Source organism: Erpetoichthys calabaricus, chromosome 2 (assembly GCF_900747795.2).
Source record: "Erpetoichthys calabaricus chromosome 2, fErpCal1.3, whole genome shotgun sequence".
Taxonomy (NCBI): domain Eukaryota; kingdom Metazoa; phylum Chordata; class Cladistia; order Polypteriformes; family Polypteridae; genus Erpetoichthys; species Erpetoichthys calabaricus.
Window position 1 is genome coordinate 150654859 of NC_041395.2, and position 25957 is coordinate 150680815.

At 38.6% G+C, this 25957-nt stretch overlaps 1 protein-coding gene across 2 annotated transcripts in view; it reads left to right on the forward strand.

Moving 5' to 3' along the window:
- Positions 1-21928, forward strand: part of rhbdd1 (rhomboid domain containing 1) — a 183197-nt gene extending 161269 nt beyond the window's left edge. For both annotated transcript variants that reach the window (XM_051923031.1, XM_051923032.1), the window contains exons 6-7: positions 4110-4277; positions 21158-21928. In XM_051923031.1, the coding sequence (XP_051778991.1) occupies positions 4110-4277; positions 21158-21261 (272 nt within the window). In that variant the 3' untranslated portion in view covers positions 21262-21928. The remainder of the gene's footprint in view (positions 1-4109; positions 4278-21157) is intronic.
- The last annotated feature ends 4029 nt before the right edge of the window (positions 21929-25957 follow it).

Sequence of the window (25957 nt, forward strand, 5' to 3'; positions counted from 1 at the left end):
TGGGTGCCACCTGTTTACAATGCTGAGCAGAAACATGTTTATGCATAGTCTGAGGCTGCATGAAAATGTGCATGGCTTTACTCCAAGTTTAGTTTTTATACATCTCGAGGTGAAAGTGGAAACAGCCGTATGCAACATTTTTGTTTTGTTTTTCCATTTTGTTCTGCACCAGACCAGGGAGGATTATTGTTTCACCCCGGAGTGCTCTGTTAGGTGTTTATATCAAAAATGGTCCAAAACGTTCATGTCCACAAAGGATATGATTGATCACATAGTGTTTGATAAGATAACTCATTATGTACTTAAATTGCCTGAAGTTATTAAAGCTTCAAAGAGCCCCTTTTACACTAATGCATTGCCTACATTATAATTTTATATTATATTGCCATATCAACCTTTGTCTCTCTTTAACAGAATCTCAAGCAAAAGTCCAAATGAAGAACATTAAAAACAATGAGTGGGTCTGTTTAGTCAATAATTTAAGACCAAAATAAACTACTAGATTCGTTACAAAGGGTTTCGAGAAACACTCGGTAATTACCGAACAATTTTAAGTTTGAGATAATAAATTACTTAGCATTACAAGACTTTAGGGAATTGCACCCTAGATGAATAAGCCATACATGGTTACATCTTATTTAAATCAGGTACCACACAGGAACCAAAAGAAGGAGAAGGATTCCATTTAAAGCAACCACTCAAACATACTGTAATATCCCAAAGCTTGGAAATGGTTCAGCATTTTTAAGTAGTTAAGGACAACACTGATACTTGCCTACCAAACTATAGGCACATTTGAATAGCTCATTGTAAAGTGATTCTCTTTTCTAAGTTAAAAAAAAATAGGACATCTGTTACTCATTGTGCTGTGGTAGGTAGCTTAAAATTCCTTCAGTTGAGCAATATACAGTGCAGTGTAAAGTGTTTGCCCTCTTCCTGATTTCCTCTATTTTGGCTTATTCATAACATTTAATTGTTTAAGATCTCCAAGCAAATTTATTATAATACAAAATACTACCCGAATAAGCACAATGAACCATTTTTTTAAAATAAATATGTATTTTTTTTAATGAAAAAAGTTCACCAACACCTATATCACTTGTGTGAAAAAGCAATTACCCCCTTAGTCACTCAGTCAAACAATGAACTGAATTTAAATGAGAAGCTTGTTTACTCCCAGCCCTGTTAAATCTAAATATCACTTAACTAGAGCCTACCTAGCAAGGTGAAGTTGGCCAAAAGAACTCAACAAGAAGCACACCTTGCCTTAATCAAATGAAATTCCAGTAGAGCTGAGAAAGAAAGTTACTGAAATATATCCGTATGGAAAGGGTTACAAAGTAACATCTAATACTCTGGGACTCCAGCAAAGAACACTGAGAGCCATCATATCCACAAGGAGAAAACCTGGAATAGTGGTAAATCAATACAGAAGTGGCTGGCAAAATTACACCAAGAGCAAACAGAAAACTCATCAAGGAAATCAGAGAAGAACTCAGATGAACATCTAAGTAACTGTAGGCCTCTCTCAGGTCAGCTAATGTCACCAATCGTGATTCCACCATTAAAAGAAACTAGGCAAAAATGGTGTCCACGAGAGAGTTACAAAATAAAATCCCTTGCTAAACAAGTGGACCATAAAGGCTCATCTAACATTTTGCTAAAAAACACCTTGATTACCCGCATAACTTTTGGGATAATGTGCTGTGGACAAATGAGTCAAAACTAGAAGTTTTTGGAAGCCATTGGTCCTCTTACATATGGTGTAACACTAACACACCATTTCACAATCAGTATATCATGGGATGTGGAGGAGATGCTTTGCTTCAGGGACTCTTCCAAATTGTACTGAAGGAGACTGTCCAGCATCAGCCCAATATCTGAATATCAGCATAATTGGGTTATGCAACAGATCAATGATCTGAAGCACAATAGCAAGTCCACTTATGACTGGCTGAAAGAATACAAAATTAAGGCTATGGAGTGGCCAATACCTTAAATAGACAGTCAAAAAACCTAAAATGTGGCTGAGTTAAAATAATTCTGTAGAGCAGAGTGGACAGTGGATTGATAGACTTTTTTGATCATAGTTTAATACATTTCACAGTATTTTGGCACTCTGCCTATTATTAATTTTAACAGTTTTAGTTTCTTTTTTAATAAAGTGAATGTGTAAAGATGCGGCAAAGTTAAAAAATAAAAAGTTTCAATTGTACAGACGGTCAAGGAGCAGTGGAAAAGGTTCAAAAGCATTTCAGTAGAGTTTAATTCTGAAATTTGGAAAGATTAAGAAATTAAAAAGTCGGTAATGGATAAATACAGACATAAAAAAAGAGATTTTAAAGGGAGAAAAATCTATATAATGTGTTGTGAAAGATGCCTGGACACAGACAGAAACTGGGACAGCCAAATCCAAAACACACGCTATTTATTTTCTTTTATGCAATACACAGTGCACGAACCACCACAATAAATTCAGCTCACAGTCCCTTTCCTATTCCTTTTCTTTCCTTCTGCCTCCTCCACTCCTATCTCGCAAGCTCAGTCCACTACCACTCGACTCCGGCTCCCCAAGTGGAGTGAGGCGGCTTCTTTTATACTGCACCCGGAAGTGCTCCAGGTTATTCCTAATTAACATCCGGCAGCACTTCTGGAAGCACTTCCGGGTATGGCGGAGGTGCTGTATGCCAAGGCTCTAGAGCTGTCCAGGTGCCCCCTGGCAGTGGGCACTGACCCCGACAGTGTTTGAGCTTCCCGGCTCCGTATCCATGGTCCAGATGCTATCCAGGGGTGTTTCCCTGTTGTGCCCCAGGGAAGATATTGCCCCTTTCCTGGGACCTTCCCTTCTCCAGGCTTCCTGGTGGGGTAAAGTCCCTGGTCGTCTGCCACAGTGTACATGAAAACTAACTCTGGCACTTACTGTAAGACTCATGATAGCAAAGGTTAAAATAAACATCACTAAAACGGAAATTAAGAGAAATACAGTGAAAAATACAAAAGAAATCATAGTGATTGCTTCAGGCATGAAGTGGGGGCATGAAGTGTATTAGGGACAGTATGAGTAAACTTACAGATAAATATATTGAAATAGCAGATGCTCTAAATGAATAATTTTCTAAGATTTATACATGTGAAGGTCAGTAAACTCTCAGAAGCCACAGGGATATTAAGAGGTACTTCTGATTTTGTAAATGGCACATAGTGAAGTGCTGATGAGATTAACATGACAGAAATCAAACAAACTGCTGGGGCCAGAAAACTTAAGGAGGTTTGTGAGTGCATATACAAACCCTTGACATTTATTTTTGAAAAATCACTGCACAGTGAGGAAATTCCTAATGAGCAGGAGCTAATAAATATTGTTCCAGCATATAAAATATGTTATCGGGCTAATCCAAGTAACTATAGTCCAGTAAAATTAACATGCATCATGGGTAAATCAGTGTGCTTCAAATGTTAAGAGTAAGTTTTTATTTTATTAGTGAACAGTCAATGTGGGTTTAATCAGGAAGGTTGTATTTCACATATACAGTATACTGGAATTCTATGTGGAAGCAACAAAATTGTTTTATCAGAGAGGTTCATATATTATTTATCTTGATTTTCAGAAACTATTGTTAAAACTTATGAGAGGCTTGTGATCAAACTAAGATAAGTGGAAGTTCAATGTACAGTTTGTAGATGGGAGGAAAATTAGCTTAAACACAAGAAGCAGTTGGTTGTGGTAGAAAGAAATTTATCCTATTCAAGTGATATGTTAATAGTGGTATACTTGGGATAAGTGCAGGGGCTGCTTCTCTTTGTAATATGTATACATATATAAAAGATTTTGATTAAAAATTATAAACAACAAGCTGGTTAAGTTTGCAGTTGACAGTAAACTAAGTGTTAAAGTACACAATCTAATATCAGATGAATCATTTCAGAAGGACCTGGACATAATTCAAATTTGGAATGTAAGTAAATGTAAAAACATTACACATGGTAAATAAAAAAAAAAACTTTCAGTTCAAAAAGTCAAAAATGTTTGTGGCTTTAAACTGTCAGAAATAGATTTTTTATGTGACTTTACATGAATGTTTAAATTGTTTTTCTCATGCCTGTTACAGGACGGAGTGGATATAGAACAAATCCATATAATGCTTATGAAAGACAACCTCCAATGCATTATGAATATAATCCCTACAACCAGCATCCTGGTTTTGATGCATACACTGGAGGATTCAGTGAGCAAGAGCAGTATGAGGCTGCCATTAGAGCTAGCCTCAATGACCGAGGTAGGTGTGCCAGATCTAAAAATGTTTTAAACTAGTATTTCTGTAGCAAGTTAAGAACAGAGCATCAAATGTTTATTTTTCTGCATTATGACCCAGTCTAAAAGTGAAGTGATGCTAAGTCCTATGGTCTTTTATTCATTCAGAAATTCTTCCCATACTTGTTTCTTCTCTGAAAAGGCTGGCAGAGTACAGTTCCAATAGTTTGTCATGGCACCCAATCATTTGTGTTTATTAATGTCAACTGAAAATTTCCCTTTGATTTCTTAGTGTAGTTAGTTGTGTCATTTTTGCTCACATTATTTATTTGTGAATTTCCCATTGGGATTAATAAAGTATCTATCTATCTATCTATCTATCTATCTATCTATCTATCTATCTATCTATCTATCTATCTATCTATCTATCTATCTATCTATCTTATTTATCACAAGTGTATGATTAATAGTTTAAAAATTTTTACTACTCATTTACTACCCAGCATGAGTTTTAAAATACAGTGCTTTAATGTATGCTATTTATTATTTTTATTTCTTGCTGTCATATAATCTTTTTAACAATAGAATTCCTGAAGCCTTTGACAAAACTCGTAATCCCGGGCCACCTTAAATTCCTTTGTACCTCTCCATCAGCGTCTTTTGTTTGCAGATGTGTCGATCAGTGAAAGCAGCAAGCTGCCTACTATCCCATCCTCCCACCGACAAAATTCTCAGAGCTGAAGTCTCTTTATGTGGCAGTGAGGTGCCTGGAGTTGTATAGAATAAATAATATATTGTTATTTGTGTGTTCCGTGTCTGCAATGATCTGTGTAAGTGTAGGATGGCAGGAAATGCGAGGCAAGAAATGCTGAACACATAGCTAAAGCAGAAACTTTTTACATGTTATACTAATAATAACATGAAGTGTATAATGTTTGAAGACTTTGTACATGTTTATTTGATATTTGGACTAGTTTTATTCAAGAATATAACCAAAGAAAAAAAAAATTTGATTTACATGTTGCTGTCAATGAGTTAAAAACTCAAGCTCAAATGTCAATCGACAGAAAGTTGATATGTATTCTTGAATGGTGCAGAGGTAAGAGTAGTGAGCTGCTATTATTATTACTACAATATAATGAAAACATACATTTTGGCTAATTGTAAAAGTTAGCACTTGTTTTTTTTATTATTCTGTTTTACTCTCTCAGTGACGTTCACGTGGTACAACGAACTTGCCTCTCCCTCTCTGAGTTGATGGCATTTATGTCCATTCTTTTCACAAGAGCAGCAATGACCACAGTTGGTGCTGTGGTTGATGCCTGCACAGAACTAATTGTTTTACCAGCACTCAATGACATGATGTCCTGTGACTACTATCAGACTATCATGCAGCATTTGCGCTTTGACAACAAAAAAAACCTGTGCTGAATGTGTGAAAAATGACAGATTTGCTGCAGTCTTGGACATCTGGCAATGTTTTGTTGAGAACTATGTTTTGAGTTACAAAAAAAGGGCAAAGACTTTCCGAGTCTGTGGTCATAAAGCTTATGAAGCCGTTTCTAGACAAGGGCAGAACCTCTAATAGACTGCTGCACTGTGATATAACTCCGCTTGGCACCATAAGTAAAATGGGACTTCCACCTGCAGCTGTAGTCACTTCAGTACGCAAGCAACTCTCCACACTAGGATTTAGATCTACCAGTGCCATGCTGACAGTGTATGCACTCAAAAAGAAGAAGCCTTTGATTTCAGTCTGTAACAGCTGGTGTAAAGTTTTGCTGTCTGTAAAAAATATTGCTGAAGGATATAAGCAGACACACAAACACTGGTGAGTCATGTCTTCTTGGCATCTTGTTGTTACTTGAATTTTTTGTTATTCAGTTTTATTCTTTAACTAGCGAAATACCCGCGCTTCGCAACGGAGAAGTAGTATGTTAAAGAAGTTATGAAAAAGAAAAGGAAACATTTTTGTCAATGTAATTGTTTTGTCACTGTTATGAGTGTTGCTGTAATTAAGGATTTGATTATCATTTCTTTCAATCAGGTTCGTATTTGGAGGACATGTTGTGTTCACGTTACATTCCGCGTTTGTCAATTGTTGTAAAGATACAACAGGTTTCATTGATAACTTTGTGTCCACGTTGTCAGAGTTGAAACATTAATAAACATCGAAGTGTTGACTATCCAAATTGCTGCCCGTGAATCTAAGATGTTTAACAGGCATTCTCGGTTGTCCAAAGGTGTAAAGTATTTCCCCATTTTTATACACTTGAAAGCGACAACTAAACAATTCCACGGCAGCTATCAGTTCACATCCAGAACCATACGTGAAGACGTGAAGCAAGGCCAACAATAACAGGCTTGAAGCTGTGGAGTAAATGAAAAGGCGAGTCACCAGCAGGAAGACATGAAGGATGGCGAACAATAACAGGCCTTAACACTAGAATTACAAGAGTCTACGAAAAAACTCGTAAATCCGGCCCACCTTAAAACCGTTCTCACCTCTCTTTTGTCTTCTAAATGTGCCAATTAAGACGAGCAGCAAGTAGCCGGCTATTCCATCCCCCACCGTCGCAGAACGTTCACTAAGTTTTCGCAGCTCATTTCTTGTTTGATTATCTGGGAGTGACTGAACTGCTGGAGTTTTAGAATGGAAATAATAGATCGTTATTTGGAATACACGCATTTCATGTGTGTTCTGTTTCTACAGTAATCTGTGTAAACACATTGCTAAAACAGAAACATTTTCATATTTTAGTAATAAATGTTACAAAATGTAGGCATAAACTATAGAATCTGTGAAGCCTGAAGTCCAAACATCAAATAAACACTTTCACAAAAGGTTCAAGGATACTACAACTCTTTCCGTGGCTTAACGCTAAGATTTGCTGACTTGGACCCCAGCAACCCTGCCATGCTACAGAGACGCGAGTTCGATTCCCAGCTTTGGAGAAAGTGTTTTTTTTTTCCTCAAACGGACATAAAATTTATAAATTGGTATGCACTGTAAATCGTTAAGTTTAAAATGTTGATCGCAGTTATTTCTGTTGATTAATTCATGCTTTTTTACTTAGAGTCAGAACAGGAGCTTGTTCAGCTTATTCAGCTTCTGATCTGACTCAAACAGCGCCAGTATAATTTCACACCCAACCTGACGCTGTTCGTTTTCAAATAATATTGCATTACTTTGACAATGTTTTCTGCTTGGTACTATTCGCGGCATAAAATGATTTCTTCAAAACGTCACATATATTTGTCTCTTTTTTTTTTTAAAATGTGCGTTGTAGCACGCAGCAACTGGCCACCTGCATGTTCTTGCGCACACTGAATAAGACAGCGTTATATGCAATCATCAGATTCAAATGTTAACAGTTATATAGCACGGAATGGAAATCAGCAGTTCTTAGCATTGCACCACGCAAGCTGTCATATCAACCGCCTATTGTAATTTGCTTTCTTTTTTCTTCGGTTATAGTCTTGAATAAAAGTGCACTTGTTTTGTTATACTTTTACATCAACATATGTTCCTGTGTTTGAGTTACATGGGCATGCTCAAAAAATACGCGTGTAATGCCACGAAAAGTGCATGCAGACACTTCAGTTCTCAAGCATTGGTATGACAATGCAGTCACAAGTACACTGCAGAGCTTTAGCGAGTCTTTATGTGAAAACAGCAGTGTCAGATGGGGAGTGTCTGATGATTGCATATAGCGCTGAAGTGACTGCTCTTTACTATGCTTTCCTCTACATGTCCTGGAGTACAAAAGAAACAGCATACAGCAACATGTGGAGACTGGCAAGATTGTGGGAAAAAAACACGTGGTCGTATGTATCGTGATAAACTGCAGAGCTATAGTGCGTCTTTATGTGATAACAGCAGTGTCAGGTGGGCTAGGGAAGGATCCTGAATGCGACAGAGAATGAAAAGTGAATTAAAAAAAATAAATGAAGCTAACCTTTACAAATATCATAAATTACACCGGCTGTTACAGACTGAAATCAAATGTATCTTTTTATTCTAAAACAGTAAAAATAAGAACACTTCACAAAAGGGAGTCATGCAGGATCGAACTCGTGACCTTCAGATTGCCAGGCAGCAACTGATACTATTGCGTCACGGCGGCAGTTATAGTAAATGAGTGTCAATGTCGCACACTAAGGCGGCTTTTTTTGGCAGCGGCTTTTTTTTTGTACCTTTTGTGAAAGTGTTTCTTTGATATTTGGACTTCAAGCTTCATACATTATATAGTTTATGCCTACATTTTGTTACTAGAATATAAAAAAAGTTTCTGTTTTAACAATGTGTTTACACAGATTACTGTAGAAACGCAACACACATGAAATGCATGTGTTCCAAATAACGATTTATTATTTCCACTCTAAAACTCCACTTCACTCCCAGATAATCAATCAAGACATGAGCTGGAAAAAGTTCGTTTACGTTCTAAGTCGGTGGGGGGATGGAATAGCCGGCTGTTTGCAGCTTGTCTTTATCAGTACATTTAGATGACAAAAGACGCTGGCGGAGAGGTGAGAAATGGTTTTAAGAAGCAATTTAAGGTGGGCCGGATCTATGAGTTTTTTTGTAGACTGTGGTAATTCTAGTGTTAAGTTGTGGAATAAAGAAGAAGGGAGCAGTGAGCATGACGAACAGCTGAGGAAAGTAAGGAACTGAGTGAGGAGGAGTGTGGAATGTCATTAATGCATATCGGCAGGGAGCCAACCACGTGGTAGGTGTGCAGACAGCGGCCGTGCGGAAAAAAGGAAGTGGGACCTAGGGTGGCCCTTGTGTGTCTCTGCCGTAAAATAAATCGTCTGTTAATAGAAATAAGGAATGAAACCGCCAAAAGGAGAGGTCAGTTCCAAAAATTCCTTATGGCATAATGGCGAAAACTGCCAAAAAGAAGACGTTATTTTTTAAACTTCGTTACGGGGCACAGCGCGAAGTGAAACATACTTAACGTTTGTAAGTACAGTGTAAAGGATGAGCATGGGAAATTTGGGCTTCCTACGTATATTGGAAGTTGCAGAAATAGTGTTGAGGAGTTTCTCCTATGTATATATACAGTTTAGGGGGTACACCCATTTCCCCCCCTTGGGTGTTGCAATACGACATGAAACATAACTTTTGTAAGTATACTGTAAGGAATGAGCACACGAAATTTCAGCTTCCCACCTATTTGGAAAGTGGGAGAATTAGTGATGAGTCAGTGAGGGCTTTGCCTTTTTTATATATAGATAAAAGCACGCTTGTTTCGTTATACCTTTGCGAAAGTGTTTATTTTATATTCTAGTAACCACTTGAATGAGATCAAATCTGTCTCAGCGTCTCTCAAGCATGCACACATACATTCATACATGAAAATCTCACTATTTGAAAACACTATGCCTTTTGAACATGAGTTGCCATTTGAACGTTTTTTTTGTTTGAGCTTTGAGAATTCGGTGGGGGAGATGGGATAGCAGGCTGCTTGCTCCTTGTGCTGATCAACACATTTACAAAACAAAAGATGCTGATAGAGAGGTGTGAAGGAATTTAAGGTGGCCGGGGAGTACGAGTTTTTTCGTAGACTTCAGGAATTCTAGTGTTAAATGCTTCTGTTGTTGTGTATGGCTAGGACCCTTGCCCGACCAGGACTTGTCTATAATGGAAGGACTGGGGGTTAAAGCGTGGTTTGGGCATTACCTCCACTGGGATGCTAGAGGGCAGCCCCCCTGAGTTGGTGTGGCACCACGGATTCCTGCAGGGCACACAGGGAGTTGGACTTCACTGCAGCCCTGTTGGGTTCCATGGATGCTGTCAGGGGGAGCTGTGGAGGTTGCAGAGTCCTGCTATGTTGGGCTTTCACCACACCTGGGAGTGATTCCAGACCTGGCTAATGAGCCACCTGGAGCACACCCAGGAACAGAATAAAAGGACTCAGCTGCCACTATTCTGGGAGCCAGATTTGGGAGAAGGTGGACAAAGCTTGCCAGAGGAGGAGTGGCTTTAGTGTACTGTGCTGTTCTGGCGAGTGAGGGAGAAGCACTTCCCACTGATAATAAACATGTTCTGAGTGCAGAAACTTGTGCCTTGGTGTCTGTCTGTGTTGGGTTTGGGTGGCTGGTGCGCCCCCTGAAGGCCACACAATGTAATTTTACTTAATACGTAATAGCATCAAATAGTGGGTCTGTGTTTAACGTGACAGTGCATCCTGAACATGAGCTACTCCATTGGTTCTATTTATTATTATTAATAACCTTCTAAAACAATATATATTCTAAAATAATACGAAAGCAAATTCTTAACATGTAAAGGTAAAGCAAGAGTTTCTACTGTGGTATATTGGATTTACTGGTTACACATAAAAATAAATAAGAACAAGAAATAAATGTAAAAAGAAAAAAAAACTGACACATAAAATTATAGAAAGAAATCCATTCATCAATATTCTAACCCCATGTTTCTATTATAAAGTGACTGACCAAAGCACAGTCTATAATATAGTCAACAAAAAAGCTAATTAAATTAGACTATTTTCACTAAGAATCCAGATACACACAGAAGCAGGCTTCTGGACAGAACTGATACCAGCTGTAATAAGCAAACATCAAAAGCAAACTCAGCTTTGCTTAGTTGGGAGAAAGTGGAACGCTATTAATGAGGTTAAAAATGATTCACACTAAATGTCAGTAACAAAGAAACTTGAGTAAGCTGAATAACAAAACCCTGTAGATCACCTCACTTGAGAACTAGAAGGATAACTGAGGCTTAAGTTGTAAACCATTTGAAAACAGAAAATGCATAAGAGAAGGCTTTCTGCATAGTATGAGTGTTTAAGAAAAACATGAGAAGCCATGCCACTGGTTAATTAGCCTTTGTGAGAAGTGTAATAGCATGTAATTATGCTGGTCACTTCTGATGAGATTCTGTTTTAGATAGACCATTATAGATGAACCTCTTGGCTTTTTGTAAGTGAACTGCCTTTTTGTTATATTATATAGTGTGTTTGTTGTACATTTTTGATTTGTGTTCCATTTTTTTGTCTCTTTGTAAAACCTTAGCAGTACATCAGCCTTTGAAGCACCATGTACCTTTGTTTTATGAAGCCAAAGAAACGATGCATTTGGATTCAGGGCTCCAAATAATGTGCAGCTGCATGTCTCTTATGGTGCTGACACATGGCTTGGGAATCCACATTCAGGGCTAATAAGCAATTAGCTTCTTCATCCTAATCAATTAGCTTGCATAATGAGGAAAACAAACAGCAGTTTCAGCTTTGCAGTTTCAGCTTTTCTCAAGATCACTATTGACTGGGAACCAACATTTATTATAATGCAAAAAATCTCATTGCTGTAGAGTACAAAGAACTGTTATAACCTTGAGATTTCCTGCAAAATGGGAAATTGGCTGGCACAATGGTTCAGTGATTTGTGTTAACAGAACCCATTATGTTTTAATTTTAAGTAGGCATTACTTTGTTTTGAGGTATGAAAGGTGTTGGTGTGTGAGTGTTTTATCTGATCATGTTTAGAAAAAAATTAATTAAAAAAAATTAAATTTTGTAAAATTATTTTTACTGAAAAAAAAAACAAAAGCACATACAGGTAGTTGGTAGACTTACGACCGCTACAGGCAAAGGACTGTTTTGTCCATGCAAGCCCCATATGCTGTGACTCATTCATCTCGATCTCAGTTTATTGCCTGCAGCAATTTCAACTGCATTCAGTTACATTTGTCTTTCAGTTACAGGAAAAAAGGCAATTGATCTTGACACAAAAATGAAGGTGACCAAACAGTATACAGTAAACACGGAGGAAAGAAAGTGAATGAGTTACAGTATCTCATTGTAACCGGTGTTCAAGAAGCACACTGTACTGCTGCACTCTAGTTTTGAATCCAGTTAACGTCCGAAGCTTCATCTTGATGGCCTGGTGCATGTGCATCGTTTACCCTGAGGAACGAGATGGCAAGAAGGGAAGGAAAGAAGACATACCAGTGGAGTCAATGTGATGATCCGGACAATGTTTCTCTGGGAAACTTTGGGTCTTGGCATTCTGGTAGATGTTACTTTGACACATACCACCTACCTAAAGATTGTTGCAGACCACATTCACTCCTTCATCGCGACTATATTTCCTGAAGGCAATGGCCTCTTTCAGCAGGAACATGTGCACGACACACTGCAGAAATTGTTCAGGAATGATTTGAGGAACATGACAAAAAGTTCATGTGTTGACTTAGCCTCAAAATTTCCCAGATCTCAATTCGATCAAATACTGTGCTGAACAAAAAAAGACTGATCCATAGAGGTCCCACCCCACAATTTACAGGATTTAAAGTGTCTTGTGGTATTTGGCACCAAGACGTTAGCAGCAGATCCTTTGAGTTCTTGTGGAGTCCATGAGTCAGAGCTGTTTAGGTGGAACAAGGGGAACCTACACAATATTAGACAGGCGATTTAAATGTTGTGACTGATTGGTGTAAGCAAGTTCCTGCTATAAAACATATCATTACCTTTTATATGGCACACTGCTACAGGCTACTTAAAATCAATTTGGCAACACAAAGTAATTTTATTGCTTCATTTTTTTGGATGCTAAGTGTTTTACATGCCAGTTCAAAACATCTTTGGAAATCAAAATACTAAAATGATATAATAATACACTGATTAACTTTCAATGAGAATTTTTATTTTCCTTTATTTTCACCACAGTGGAATTTTTGTTTTCCTCACCACCTCTTACCACTACCGTACCATTGGCTCTTATAATATTGAACATGTTGTTTATTTTCTGATTTTGTGCATTATTACTATTTTTTATTAAATATGTAGTGTTGACTTACATTTAACAATCTGCAACACTCTGAATCATTGTAATTGGCACTGTACTTTAAAATGAAGAGTGTTTTAGATGAATTATACAGAAGACAAATAAATAAGCTTCTAGAAATGATTGGCAAAGTCAGGTACTTCAGTGGGTCATTTCAAGAATTCTACCAGTAGATGTAGTAATGAGGCAAGGTCAATAAGAGGTATACCCTGTTAACTTGGGTGTATGTATGTATATATATATATATATATATATATATATATATAATATGTATGTATATATATATAATATGTATGTATATATATATATATATAATATGTATGTATATATACATATATACAGTGCATTCGGAAAGTATTCACAGCACATCACTTTTTCCACATTTTGTTATGTTACAGCCTTATTCCAAAATGGATTAAATTCATTTTTTTCCTCAGAATTCTACACACAACACCCCATAATGACAACGTGAAAAAAGTTTACTTGAGGTTTTTGCAAATTTATTAAAAACAAAAAAAACAGAAATCACATGTACATAAGTATTCACAGCCTTTGCTCAATACTTTGTCGATGCACCTTTGGCAGCAATTACAGCCTCAATTCTTTTTGAATATGATGCCACAAGCTTGGCACACCTATCCTTGGCCAGTTTCGCCCATTCCTCTTTGCAGCACCTCTCAAGCTCCATCAGGTTGGATGGGAAGTGTCGGTTCACAGCCATTTTAAGATCTCTCCAAAGAGGTTCAATTGGATTCAAGTCTGGGCTCTGGCTGGGCCACTCAAGGACATTCACAGAGTTGTCCTGAAGCCACTCCTTTGATATCTTGGCTGTGTGCTTAGTGTCGTTGTCCTGCTGAAAGATGAACCGTCACCCCAGTATAAGGTCAAGAGCGCTCTGGATCAGGTTTTCATCCAGGATGTCTCTGTACATTGCTGCAGTCATCTTTCCCTTTATCCTGACTAGTCTCCCAGTCCCTGCCGCTGAAAAACATCCCCAGCATGATGCTGCCACCACCATGCTTCACTGTAGGGAATGTATTGGCCTGGTGATGAGCGTGCCTGGTTTCCTCCAAACGTGCCGCCTGGCATTCACACCAAAGAGTTCAATCTTTGTCTCATCAGACCAGAGAATTTTCTTTCTCATGGTCTGAGAGTCCTTCAGGTGCCTTTTGGAAAACTCCAGGCGGGCTGCCATGTGCCTTTTACTAAGGAGTGGCTTCCATCTGGCCACTCTACCATACAGGCCTGATTGGTGGATTGCTGCAGAGATGGTTGTCCTTCTGGAAGTTTCTCCTCTCTCCACAGAGGACCTCTGGAGCTCTGACAGAGTGACCATCGGGTTCTTGGTCACCTCCTGACTAAGGCCCTTCTCCCCCGATTGCTCAGTTTAGATGGCCGGCCAGCTGTAGGAAGAGTCCTGGTGGTTTCGAACTTCTTCCACTTACGGATGATGGAGGCCACTGTGCTCATTGGGACCTTCAAAGCAGCAGAAATTTTTCTGTAACCTTCCCCAGATTTGTGCCTCGAGACAATCCTGTCTCGGAGGTCTACAGACAATTCCTTTGACTTCATGCTTGGTTTGTGCTCTGACATGAACTGTCAACTGTGGGACCTTATATAGACAGGTGTGTGCCTTTCCAAATCATGTCCAATCAACTGAATTTACCACAATTGGACTCCAATTAAGCTGCAGAAACATCTCAAGGATGATCAGGGGAAACAGGATGCACCGGAGCTCAATTTCGAGCTTCACGGCAAAGGCTATGAATACTTATGTACATGTGATTTCTCAGTTTTTTTATTTTTAATAAATTTGCAAAAACCTCAAGTGAACTTTTTTCACGTTGTCATTATGGGGTGTTGTGTGTAGAATTCTGAGGAAAAAAATGAATTTAATCCATTTTGGAATAAGGCTGTAACATTACAAAATGTGGAAAAAGTGATGCACTGTGAATACTTTCCGGATGCACTGTATATATATGTATGTATGTATATATATATATATGTATGTATATATATATATATATATATGTATGTGTGTATATATATATACAGTGGTGTGAAAAACTATTTGCCCCCTTCCTGATTTCTTATTCTTTTGCATGTTTGTCACACAAAATGTTTCTGATCATCAAACACATTTAACCATTAGTCAAATATAACACAAGTAAACACAAAATGCAGTTTTTAAATGATGGTGTTTATTATTTAGGGAGAAAAAAAATCCAAACCTACATGGCCCTGTATGAAAAAGTAATTGCCCCCTTGTTAAAAAATAACCTAACTGTGGTGTATCACACCTGAGTTCAATTTCCTTAGCCACCCCCCAGGCCTGATTACTGCCACACCTGTTTCAATCAAGAAATCACTTAAATAGGAGCTGCCTGACACAGAGAAGTAGACCAAAAGCACCTCAAAAGATAGACATCATGCCAAGATCCAAAGAAATTCAGGAACCAAATGAGAACAGAAGTAATTGAGATCTATCAGTCTGGTAAAGGGTTATAAAGCCATTTCTAAAGCTTTGGGACTCCATCGAACCACAGTGAAAGCCATTATCCACAAATGCAAAAACATGGAACAGTGGTGCACCTTCCCAGGAGTGGCCGGCCGACCAAAATTACCCAAGAGCGCAGAGACGACTCATCTGAGAGGTCACAAAAGACCCCAGGACAACGTCTAAAGAACTGCAGGCCTCAATTAAGGTCAGTGTTCACGACTCCACCATAAGAAAGAGACTGGGCAAAAACGGCCTCGATGGCAGATTTCCAAGACGCAAACCACTGTTAAGCAAAAAGAACATTAGGGCTCGTCTCAATTTTGCTAAGAAACATCTCAATGATTGCCAAGACTTTTGGGAAAATACCTTGTGGACTGATGAGTCAAAAGTTGAACTTTTTGGAAGGCAAATGTCCCGTTACATCTGGCGTAAAAGGAACACAGCATTTCAAAAAAAGAACATCATACCAACAGTAAAATATGGTGGTGGTAGTGTGATGGTCTGGGGTTGTTTTGCTGCTTCAGGACCTGGAAGGCTTGCTGTGATAGATGGAACCATGAATTCTACTGTCTACCAAAAAATCCTGAAGGAGAATGTCCGGCCATCTGTTCGTCAACTCAAGCTGAAGCGATCTTGGGTGCTGCAACAGGACAATGACCCAAAACACACCAGCAAATCCACCTCTGAATGGCTGAAGAAAAACAAAATGAAGACTTTGGAGTGGCCTAGTCAAAGTCCTGACCTGAATCCAATTGAGATGCTATGGCATGACCTTAAAAGAGGCGGTTCATGCTAGAAAACCCTCAAATAAAGCTGAATTACAACAATTTTGCCAAGATGAGTGGGCCAAAATTCCTCTAGAGCGCTGTAAAAGACTCATTGCAAGTTATCGCAAACGCTTGATTGCAGTTATTGCTGCTCAGGGTGGCCCAACCAGTTATTAGGTTCAGGGGGCAATTACTTTTTCACACAGGGCCATGTAGGTTGGGATTTTTTTTTCTCCCTAAATAATAAAAACCACCATTTACAAACTGCATTTTTGTGTTTACTTGTGTTATATTTGACTAATGGTTAAATGTGTTTGATGATCAGAAACATTTTGTGTGACAATCATGCAAAAGAATAAGAAATCAGGAAGGGGGGCAAATAGTTTTTCACATACTGTATATGTATGTGTGTATATATGTGTATATATATATATGTGTATATATACAGGTGCTGGTCATAAAATTAGAATATCATGACAAAATTGATTTATTTCAGTTAATTCCATTCAAAAAGTGAAACTTGTATATTAGATTCATTCATTACACACAGACTGATGTATTTCAAATGTTTATTTCTTTTAATGTTGATGATTATAACTGACAACTAATGAAAGTCCCAAATTCAGTATCTCGGAGAATTAGAATATCAATTAAGACCAATGCAAAAAAAGGATTTTTAGAAATGTTGGCCAACTGAAAGGTATGAGCATGTACAGCACTCAATATTTAGTTGGGGCTCCTTTGGCCTGGATTAATGCAGCAATGCGGCGTGGCATGGAGTCGATCAGTCTGTGGCACTGCTCAGGTGTTATGAGAGCCCCATGTTGCTCTGATAGTGGCCTCAGCTCTTCTGAATTGTTGGGTCTGGCGTATTGCATCTTCCTCTTCACAATACCCCATAGATTTTCTATGGGGTTAAGGTCAGGTGAGTTTGCTGGCCAATCAAGAACAGGGATACCATGGTCCTTAAACCAGGTACTGGTAGCTTTGGCACTGTTTGCAGGTGCCAGGTCCTGTTGGAAAATGAAATCTGCATCTCCATAAAGTTCGTCAGCAGCAGGAAGCATGAAGTGCTCTAAAATTTCCTGGTAGACGGCTGCGTTGACCTTGGACCTCAGAAAACACAATGGACCAACACCAGCAGATGACATAGTACCCCAAACCATCACTGACTGTGGAAACTTTACACTGGACCTCATGCAACGTGGATTCTGTTCCTCTCCTCTCTTCCTCCAGACTCTGGGACCTTGATTTCCAAGGAAATGCAAAATTTACTTTCATCAGAGAACATAACTTTGGACCACTCAGCAGCAGTCCAAAGGCGAGACGCTTCTGACACTGTCTCTTGTTCAGAGTGGCTTGACACAAGGAATACGACAGCTGAAACCCATGTCTTGCATACGTCTGTGCGTGGAGGTTCTTGAAGCACTGACTCCAGCTGCCAGTCCACTCTTTGTGAATCTCCCCCACATTTTTGAATGGGTTTGTTTCACAATCCTCTCCAGGGTGCGGTTATCCCTATTGCTTGTACACTTTTTTTCTACCACATCTTGTCCTTCCCTTCGCCTCTCTATTAATGTGCTTGGACACAGAGCTCTGTGAACAGCCAGACTCTTTAGCAATGACCTTTTGTGTCTTGCCCTCCTTGTGCAAGGTGTCAGTGGTCGTCTTTTGGACAACTGTCAAGTCAGCAGTCTTCCCCATGATTGTGTAGCTTACAGAACTGGACTGAGACCATTTAAAGGCTTTTGCAGGTGTTTTTGAGTTAATTAGCTGATTAGAGTGTGGCACCAGGTGTCTTCAATATTCAACTTTTTCACAATATTCCAATTTTCCGAGATACTGAAATTGGGACTTTCATTAGTTGTCAGTGATAATCATCAACATTAAAAGAAATAACATTTGAAATACATCAGTCTGTGTGTAATGAATGAATCTAATATACAAGTTTCAATTTTTGAACGGAATTACTGAAATAAATCAACTTTGTCATGATATTCTAATTTTATGACCAGCACCTGTATGTATGTATGTATGTATATATATATATGTGTATGTATGTATGTATGTATGTATGTATATATATATATATATATATATTTATATATATATATATATAATATATATATATGGTTGAAATAGGTTTACTGTCAAATAAATGCAAAGAGTACGCGACACGTGTTTCGCCCTCATTCTGGGCTCATCAGGCGTACACACTCCACTGCACTCCCTCTCAGGGAATCGAACCTTGGACGTCAGCGCCAGAGGCGATGCCCTAACGTTGCGCCACGGCGTGTGGTTCGTTTATTTTGACAGCATGTAGATCGGGGTAATTACATTCACGGCATTCGTAGTCTGAAACATGTGTCGTGTACTCTTTGCATTTATTTGACAGTAAACTATTTCAACCATTCTATGATCTGCTCCTCACAAACTGAGGGCACCGTGGCGGATGTTAGCAGATTGCTGGCCAACCACAAGCATTACCTGGTAGGTAACCACCCATACACTCAGATTGTGACACAGACTACGAATGCCGTGAATATATATATATATATATATATATGTGTGGTGTGTGTATGTGTGTGTGTATATATATATATATATATATATATATGTGTGTGTGTATGTATGTGTGTATATATATATATATCTATCTATCTATCTATATATATGTGTGTGTGTATGTATGTGTATATATATATATATATATATGTATGTATTGTATAATCATGGATCAAGTGGGGAAGGTGGCTCAGTCATTGGTACTGCTGCCTCACAAGTCCAGGAGACTAGAGTGTGTGTGTGTGTGGGGTCCTGTGATGATCTGAAACCCTGTCCAGAAGTTTGTTCATACCTTGTGCCTGATATGCTGCATGATTAATGATCCAGCTCCCTATATATCAATAACTGAAACAACTAGGAATGAATGGGTGCAAGAACAATTGTCACTTAGAGTAACTTTTAAATGCATTTTCATCTACTATTATTAAAATACTGCCTTCATATATTATTTTACATCTGTGACTTTTTAACAAAAAATACGTTAGGAGAGAACTCAAACTTTGAAAGCCAACTATTAGAATGAATATAGTCAACCATACCCTTGTGTCATATCACAATGCATGCTATGTTCCAGAAGCACAAATGCATTGCTGAGAGCTGAAGCTTTCAACAGTGGATTAGTGTGCAATGAAATGGGACACAGAAGCACCCAGAGTGGGCAGCTAATCTCTTGCTTAGGCTACAAATCCAGGGTGACAATAAAAAATTCCATGTTCAACTACCTCTTCACTTTTGCTGAGTCCACTTTTGTTTTACAACAACAACAGTGTCTGCTTGCTGAGCCCACATGTTTGGGAAAATATGCTTCTTCTGTACAGAGTTACTTCACTGTTGACACATGGTGCCCTCTGGTGCCAACATGGTGTTTGTACTATGTGTGAAAGATACCCTTTCACTGCTATATACTTGTAAATCTTTTAATTGGCGTTTTAGTTTAGGAATGGTATTAAATGCAGGTGTGCACAGCAAAATCTGGAATTAACCGTTTCCATCCATCCTTTCTCCAAAACTGCTTTTTCTATGCAGTATTATGGTGGGCCAGGGCTCCCACACATAGCCACTCTTACATAACCCTCCACCAATTACAAGCCTTCAATTAATGTAAATGATTTTATTAGGGAAGTAGAAGTAGAAGACCTATGCAGATATGAGGAGAACATGAAGACTCCACACAGAGGCGGAATTGGTCCCATGACTCTGCAGCTATAACAACTGTTCCACTTTGTAATCATTTGACAGTACCTATATAATGTACATATTTGAAGGCTGTGAGAGCTGCAGGGTTGCACACATCATTGGAAGGATACAAGTATCTGGACAGAGTGATACAGTCCTAGTACCTCAGCTGTGGATAGGCTGTGCTTCCATGAAACCTCAGGTTACAGGCTGGCAGCAGCAACACTGTTGCTGTAATTCAGGATCCAGTTAATGCTCCTGGGATGTGTAGTTGTGATAGGAGTATCATCTGTTTAGAGCAAGGGTTCCCAAACTTTTTTCAGCCGCAGACCCCTTTACCAAAAACTTTTAAAACCGTCGACCCCCTAATTACATGCAATGGTTTTTAATATCCGCACTTGCTTTGATATGTCCCATAAGACAATGAACTACATGTGCTACATGTATTTTCATGCATTCTTACGTGTGACTCTTTTAATGACACATTTTACCTTTTCGTTCGCAAATTTGGTATGTAATGTGTTTTTTTAAATGATTTTACTTCTTAATTAGGTACCTATTGGAATCATAGATATTTTGAAGTAACAAACAAATAGCAGTAGTAAGGGGGTCTATTTTTGCTGTCGTTGACCCCCAAATTTTTTTTATTGAAACTATCGACCCCTAGCAAGTTCAAATCGACCCCAGGGGGTCAATATCGACCACTTTGGGAACCCTTGGTTTAGAGGATGACATGGAAGGGCCTGCTGTCAGGATGAAATGGCACTGGAAGTACTCCCTGCTCTAAGCTGACAAGGGTCTCCATCTCCATCTTTAGTCAGGTGAGCTTGAAGGTGTGAGAGGAGAAGACAGGTGAGGAGCAAGAGAGGGAAGTCTGTGGAAGTGGAGGACTGAGGGAAATGCAGACCAGGGTATTCAGCTCTAAAAAGTATAGGCAGGCCAAGAGGGTAAAAGACCTTCTTTTGTTTCTCCTTTTTTGTATTGTGCTCACACCTTCCTTTATATCCTAGCTTTGTGTGCTTAATCCAATACAGTACAGTTTAAAGTATATACATAATATTATTTTTTTTTTTTATTTAGGTCATCCTTCTCAGGGAAGCCCCCCATATGGATTCAACATTCAAGGTGAACCCTTGTCATATGATGAAATGAGACAGAGAAGGTTAAACAGGTTTAATACATGATGATCTCCTTGTTCAAGTGTATACTGGTTTGCTGAAGGAACCATGTTATAGGATATGCCATGCAACAGAGTACAAAGTGCCTTCAGTGCAGACTCGCTAAGCTTATCAAGTATGTTTGACACATTTTAATGTGGGGTCTACAGCTCCTGCGGGAAGGACATTCTGAAGACCTTTGATGTTACACACACACTGTCAGCCGTGTTCCAGATGCCAGACTGTCCATTCTCACTGTGACTATCTCTGTCTTAGCCACCACAGGCAACATTTGGACAGTGTTGAGGGGAACATCAGTGCAATGCTTCCTAAGACAAGTCTGGTCACAATTTAGGAACAACACTGAGATCCTGGGATTTCACCCGGAAAAAATAAGTTTTGTTAGCATTTTCTCTCTACTACTTTTACAGAATGTTTTTCTTCACCTCACAATACATCTTTTACTGAATTGTTTTATCGAAGAAGCCAAGAAAATGTAGACTGCTGAATTCATTTTCAAAATGTATTCGTTTTGTGAGTTTGTTTTTGTACCTTTGTATTTATAATGTGCCAGATGTTCATTCACTCAGGCGGGATTTACGTTTGTGTATTTTGATAGATAAGTCCAAACTAAACATGCCACTGCTTTTTAACTTTTCAAGCATGTTGAAAAATAAAACACATTTTATTTCAATAGCCCATGTATCTTGCTATTTTCCAAGCTCACTTAGTCAATGGCAGGATCACACAGCACCAGCCCTGTCCCAGCAGTTTTGGGAGCAAGACGAGGACCACCCCTGCCTTTACTTGCAATGTGTTCAGAAAGTATACCTTACAGATTTGTGAAAATATTCATGCATATTTGATCTTTTAAAAAATGAATACTTTTTACTGAGAGTTTGGTTAGTGAGTTGAAGCAGTACATCCAGAGTATGAGGAAGCAGAAATTGACACCATAGGTAGGCGATTCTTTCATTTGTTTGCTGTACTTGGTAATCAAACCTGGGATTTTCACTTGTGCAAGTTACTACTGCGCTTGAAAATTGAAATGTTTGATAGTAGTGATGAGCGAAACAACAATGTTCTGCTTTGTATAGTTTTATAAAAATTAACCCTAAAATTATCTTTGCTTTTGCAACTGCTAAACCTGAAACTCTCCAACAATTTTTTTTTTGTAAAGTTTTTTTTAGGATGGACACCTAAGAACATTGCACTCTGGGGTTTTTTTCTGCAGATAAAATGACTGTTTCCATCCTCGGCTGCCCTACAACAGTACCTTAGTCTTCCACTGCTCCTTCCATATGGCTCCATGTGTTCACATCTGCTTCATGTACTACCACCCTGCTTATTTAGGGCTTGCGGTAACACCATCTGCACTCACTTTCCCCAACTCTATATTCCAATCCAAGCCCAGATCCTTTGGAAGGCTCGATGGTGGCCAAATAGATTTTAGCACCTCTGAAGTGCTCATGGGTAAAGTGCTGTATAGTTGCATTCCCACTCCTCTTCCCATGCTCTGCATCCAAGTAGATTTTCCCATGCTTTTGTACAAGGCCAGACCATCAAATAGTGATGGGTGAAAAGATTCATTCACAATTCAATTTACAGAAAAACAAACTTTCACCTTGCAAAAATGTATCAAAATAAATGGTGTTTAAACCCCTGTGAAATTTGCTCCATCTGCAACCACTCAGGCAGAGTGGTGGCTCTGAGGCTAGGGATCTGCACTGGCAATCGGAAGGTTGTCGGTTCAAATCCCGTAAATGCCAAAAGGGACTCTGCTCTGTTGGGCCCTTGAGCAAGGCCCTTAACCTGCAGTTACTGAGCGCTTTGAGTAGTGAGAAAAGTGCTATATAAATGCAAAGAGTTATTATTATTATTAACCTGACTCCTGAATCACATTGTGTCTTCTCAGTAATCCTCATGAAAATAAAGGGCTCAAGTGTGCATTTGATCTGATGAGAAGGTCTCTTAAATGACATCGCAACAAATAATTGACTGCCAATGATATGCAGCTTGGGTGTGTGTTCATGTTACTTTAAAAGACGTCACATGTTTCATTTCAAAGCCTGTTACTTCTTCTTCAGCTGATGTGTCAGCTCCATCTACATGTTGGCTAAATTTCTTAATTCAAAGCCAGTTATTCTTAAAACAACTTTTTTATACTTCATTTTAGTTGTCTATCCTGTTAAGATTCCCAGCTCTTAATTGCTTCTATTAGTTTTGTAACAGCTACATTCACGAATTTGAATTGCTTGTTGACTTAATAAGTAGCTATTTAACAATGGGATGTCAATGATAAAGGAGTCAGCGGCTCACCAGATAACATTTACGTCTGTGTGGTCACCATAAAGGGTCTACCTGAATAAAACATCAGAAAAGAAAAAAAGTGAAGACCTGAGATGTACTCATCTGTTTAGGGTCACAGGTCACTTGTGTCTTACCACTGGCCAGGAAAAATCCACAAATAGGAGTGAGCTGACATGGCAGAATGTAAACGCAAACACGGCATAAAATTAAATTAGCTCTGTTTAAATAATCTTTGTTAAAACTCTCCACACTCTTTTGGACTGCACGTTTTGTGTTTGAATGTTAAATATACTGTTTTTAGAATACTTGGAGACGAATTAAATGCATACTGTTAAAGAAAACAAAGTAATTGGGATTAGCTTAGCCTGGTATACACCCTCTGTTCTAACATCAGGAAATTTTTACATTTCCAACCTCCATCTCTTCTTCGTTAGGCTGGGGTACACCTGCAGCACTGCACACACGACCGTCACAATGCTGTGACCGTCACTGAGGTGAACATCTGATATCACCTAGTAATTTGTGGAGAGCACACAGTTGTATTTCAAAAATATATTTTGTTCCAACACATTACAGGTTTGCTAATGTGGTCACTGTTACTTAATGGTATAAACAAGTATGCACATATCTGCCATCCACCACCAAACTCATTGTGACTGACTGCTGAATTGGCTCCAATGTGGGCATCATGGGTACTCTCAGGCCACCTTGCCACAATATTCTGTACATAAAGTCCGTGGTGACTGCACATCACCTGCAGTTCAAATCTGACAACCCTTGCAGCCGGTGTGACTAGGCTTCAAGGGACTGACAATATGAATGGCTATCAACTTATGGTCAATAGACTTAAATTACGTGTAAGGGGTGGGCTCCTTCAGGTGGTTGGAGATGCAGGTACAGGATTTAATGGATATTTTGATCAGCAGGCATTTTTATTGCAGCGTACCTCCCACCCAATTCCAGTCCTTCTGTTTTCATTATTCCTGCTTCTGTCCATAGCCAACTGCCGTAAAGAAAATGTCTCTGTTAAAGAGAAGCTAGCTGAAATCTTACTATGCAGATTCTTCAAAATTGTGAATTTCTAAATGTGTAGTTATTAACAGTCAAAATATTTAAATCAATGTAATCTTTTTTCTTTATAATACCACCCAACAAAAGTGTTCATGCATACAAAAAAATGTATTGCTTTGCAAGTGGCCTTCACTGCTGTGCAAGTCAAGCCCACTGCAGGGAGTCTGGTCAAAGGTATGAAGGTAGGAGAGACCTTGGGGATTAAGACTAACCCGTTTAATTTCTACCACCCTTTCAAACCTTTAGTGGAAACTGACAAAATCAATTGGCACCCCTGGTAAAGATGAGTGAAAAAAGGCCTTTTGGTGAATTACCTAAATTTAACGCTGAAAAAAATGAGAGAAATCCATCCTTTAGCTGAAGTAAAATTATTCTGAGAAAAAAATAATTCTTCATCAAGAAATAATTATTCTTAACAAAGCTGCACATGCCACCTGAAAGACAAGGAAACAAAGTTACAGACATCTTCATATGTAACAGTGGAGATGACACTAAATCAAAAGCTCTACATACCCACTAGTTGGCAGCAGTTTCTTACCACCAGAAGGAAGTCAAGCAGCTGTGTAAATCCAATGAGCTGGAGGTAAGTGATCACTCCGTTTAGCCGAGAAGCATGCACTTCACTTTCTGGGAGGTAGAACCATCTCAACAAATGGTGGAATGCTGCCCAGAAGAACTCCAGCTCCTAAATCTCTGCCTGCGTCCCATGTTTTAAAATATTGAAATTAGTAGCCATACAAAAATCCGAACATAAACTTAAGAAAAATAAAAGTTTTACATTATTCTGTTTGGCCTGACTGCCTCTTTAGCAGTGGCAGTTGAGGCACAATTCTTTATGACAATGTGAAAATGGTGAAAACCACCTGTCCTTGTGGTATAAACAATATCAGTACAAACACAAGTGAATAAACAACAACAACAACAGCTGCTGTTTTTGCAAATTAAAACATTTAACCATAAATTTAACCATAAATATTACAAAGGAATTATCTGGTGATACAGTACAGCCCAGGAGGATGGCTCAGGATTACAGAACCCATTTGATTTGGTTTGCTGTTCTCCCAGGAATGGAATACACTGATCAAGATGGTGTGCACACTGGACACACAAGGTCCAAATGGATCTTTTAATGCTGGCCTTTTAAATGACCTCACTTATTTAACGTATCTTTGGACCAATAAAAGCTCAACAGCCACAACAAATCAACTGTCATAATAAAAATATAATCTGAATGAAAGCTGATTAGAAAACATAATACAACTAGGTTTCACATTTTTATAAATTTCATTTATAAAACATTTTCACAATGTGAGTAGAACTCATTTTAGGATAAATAAAACTA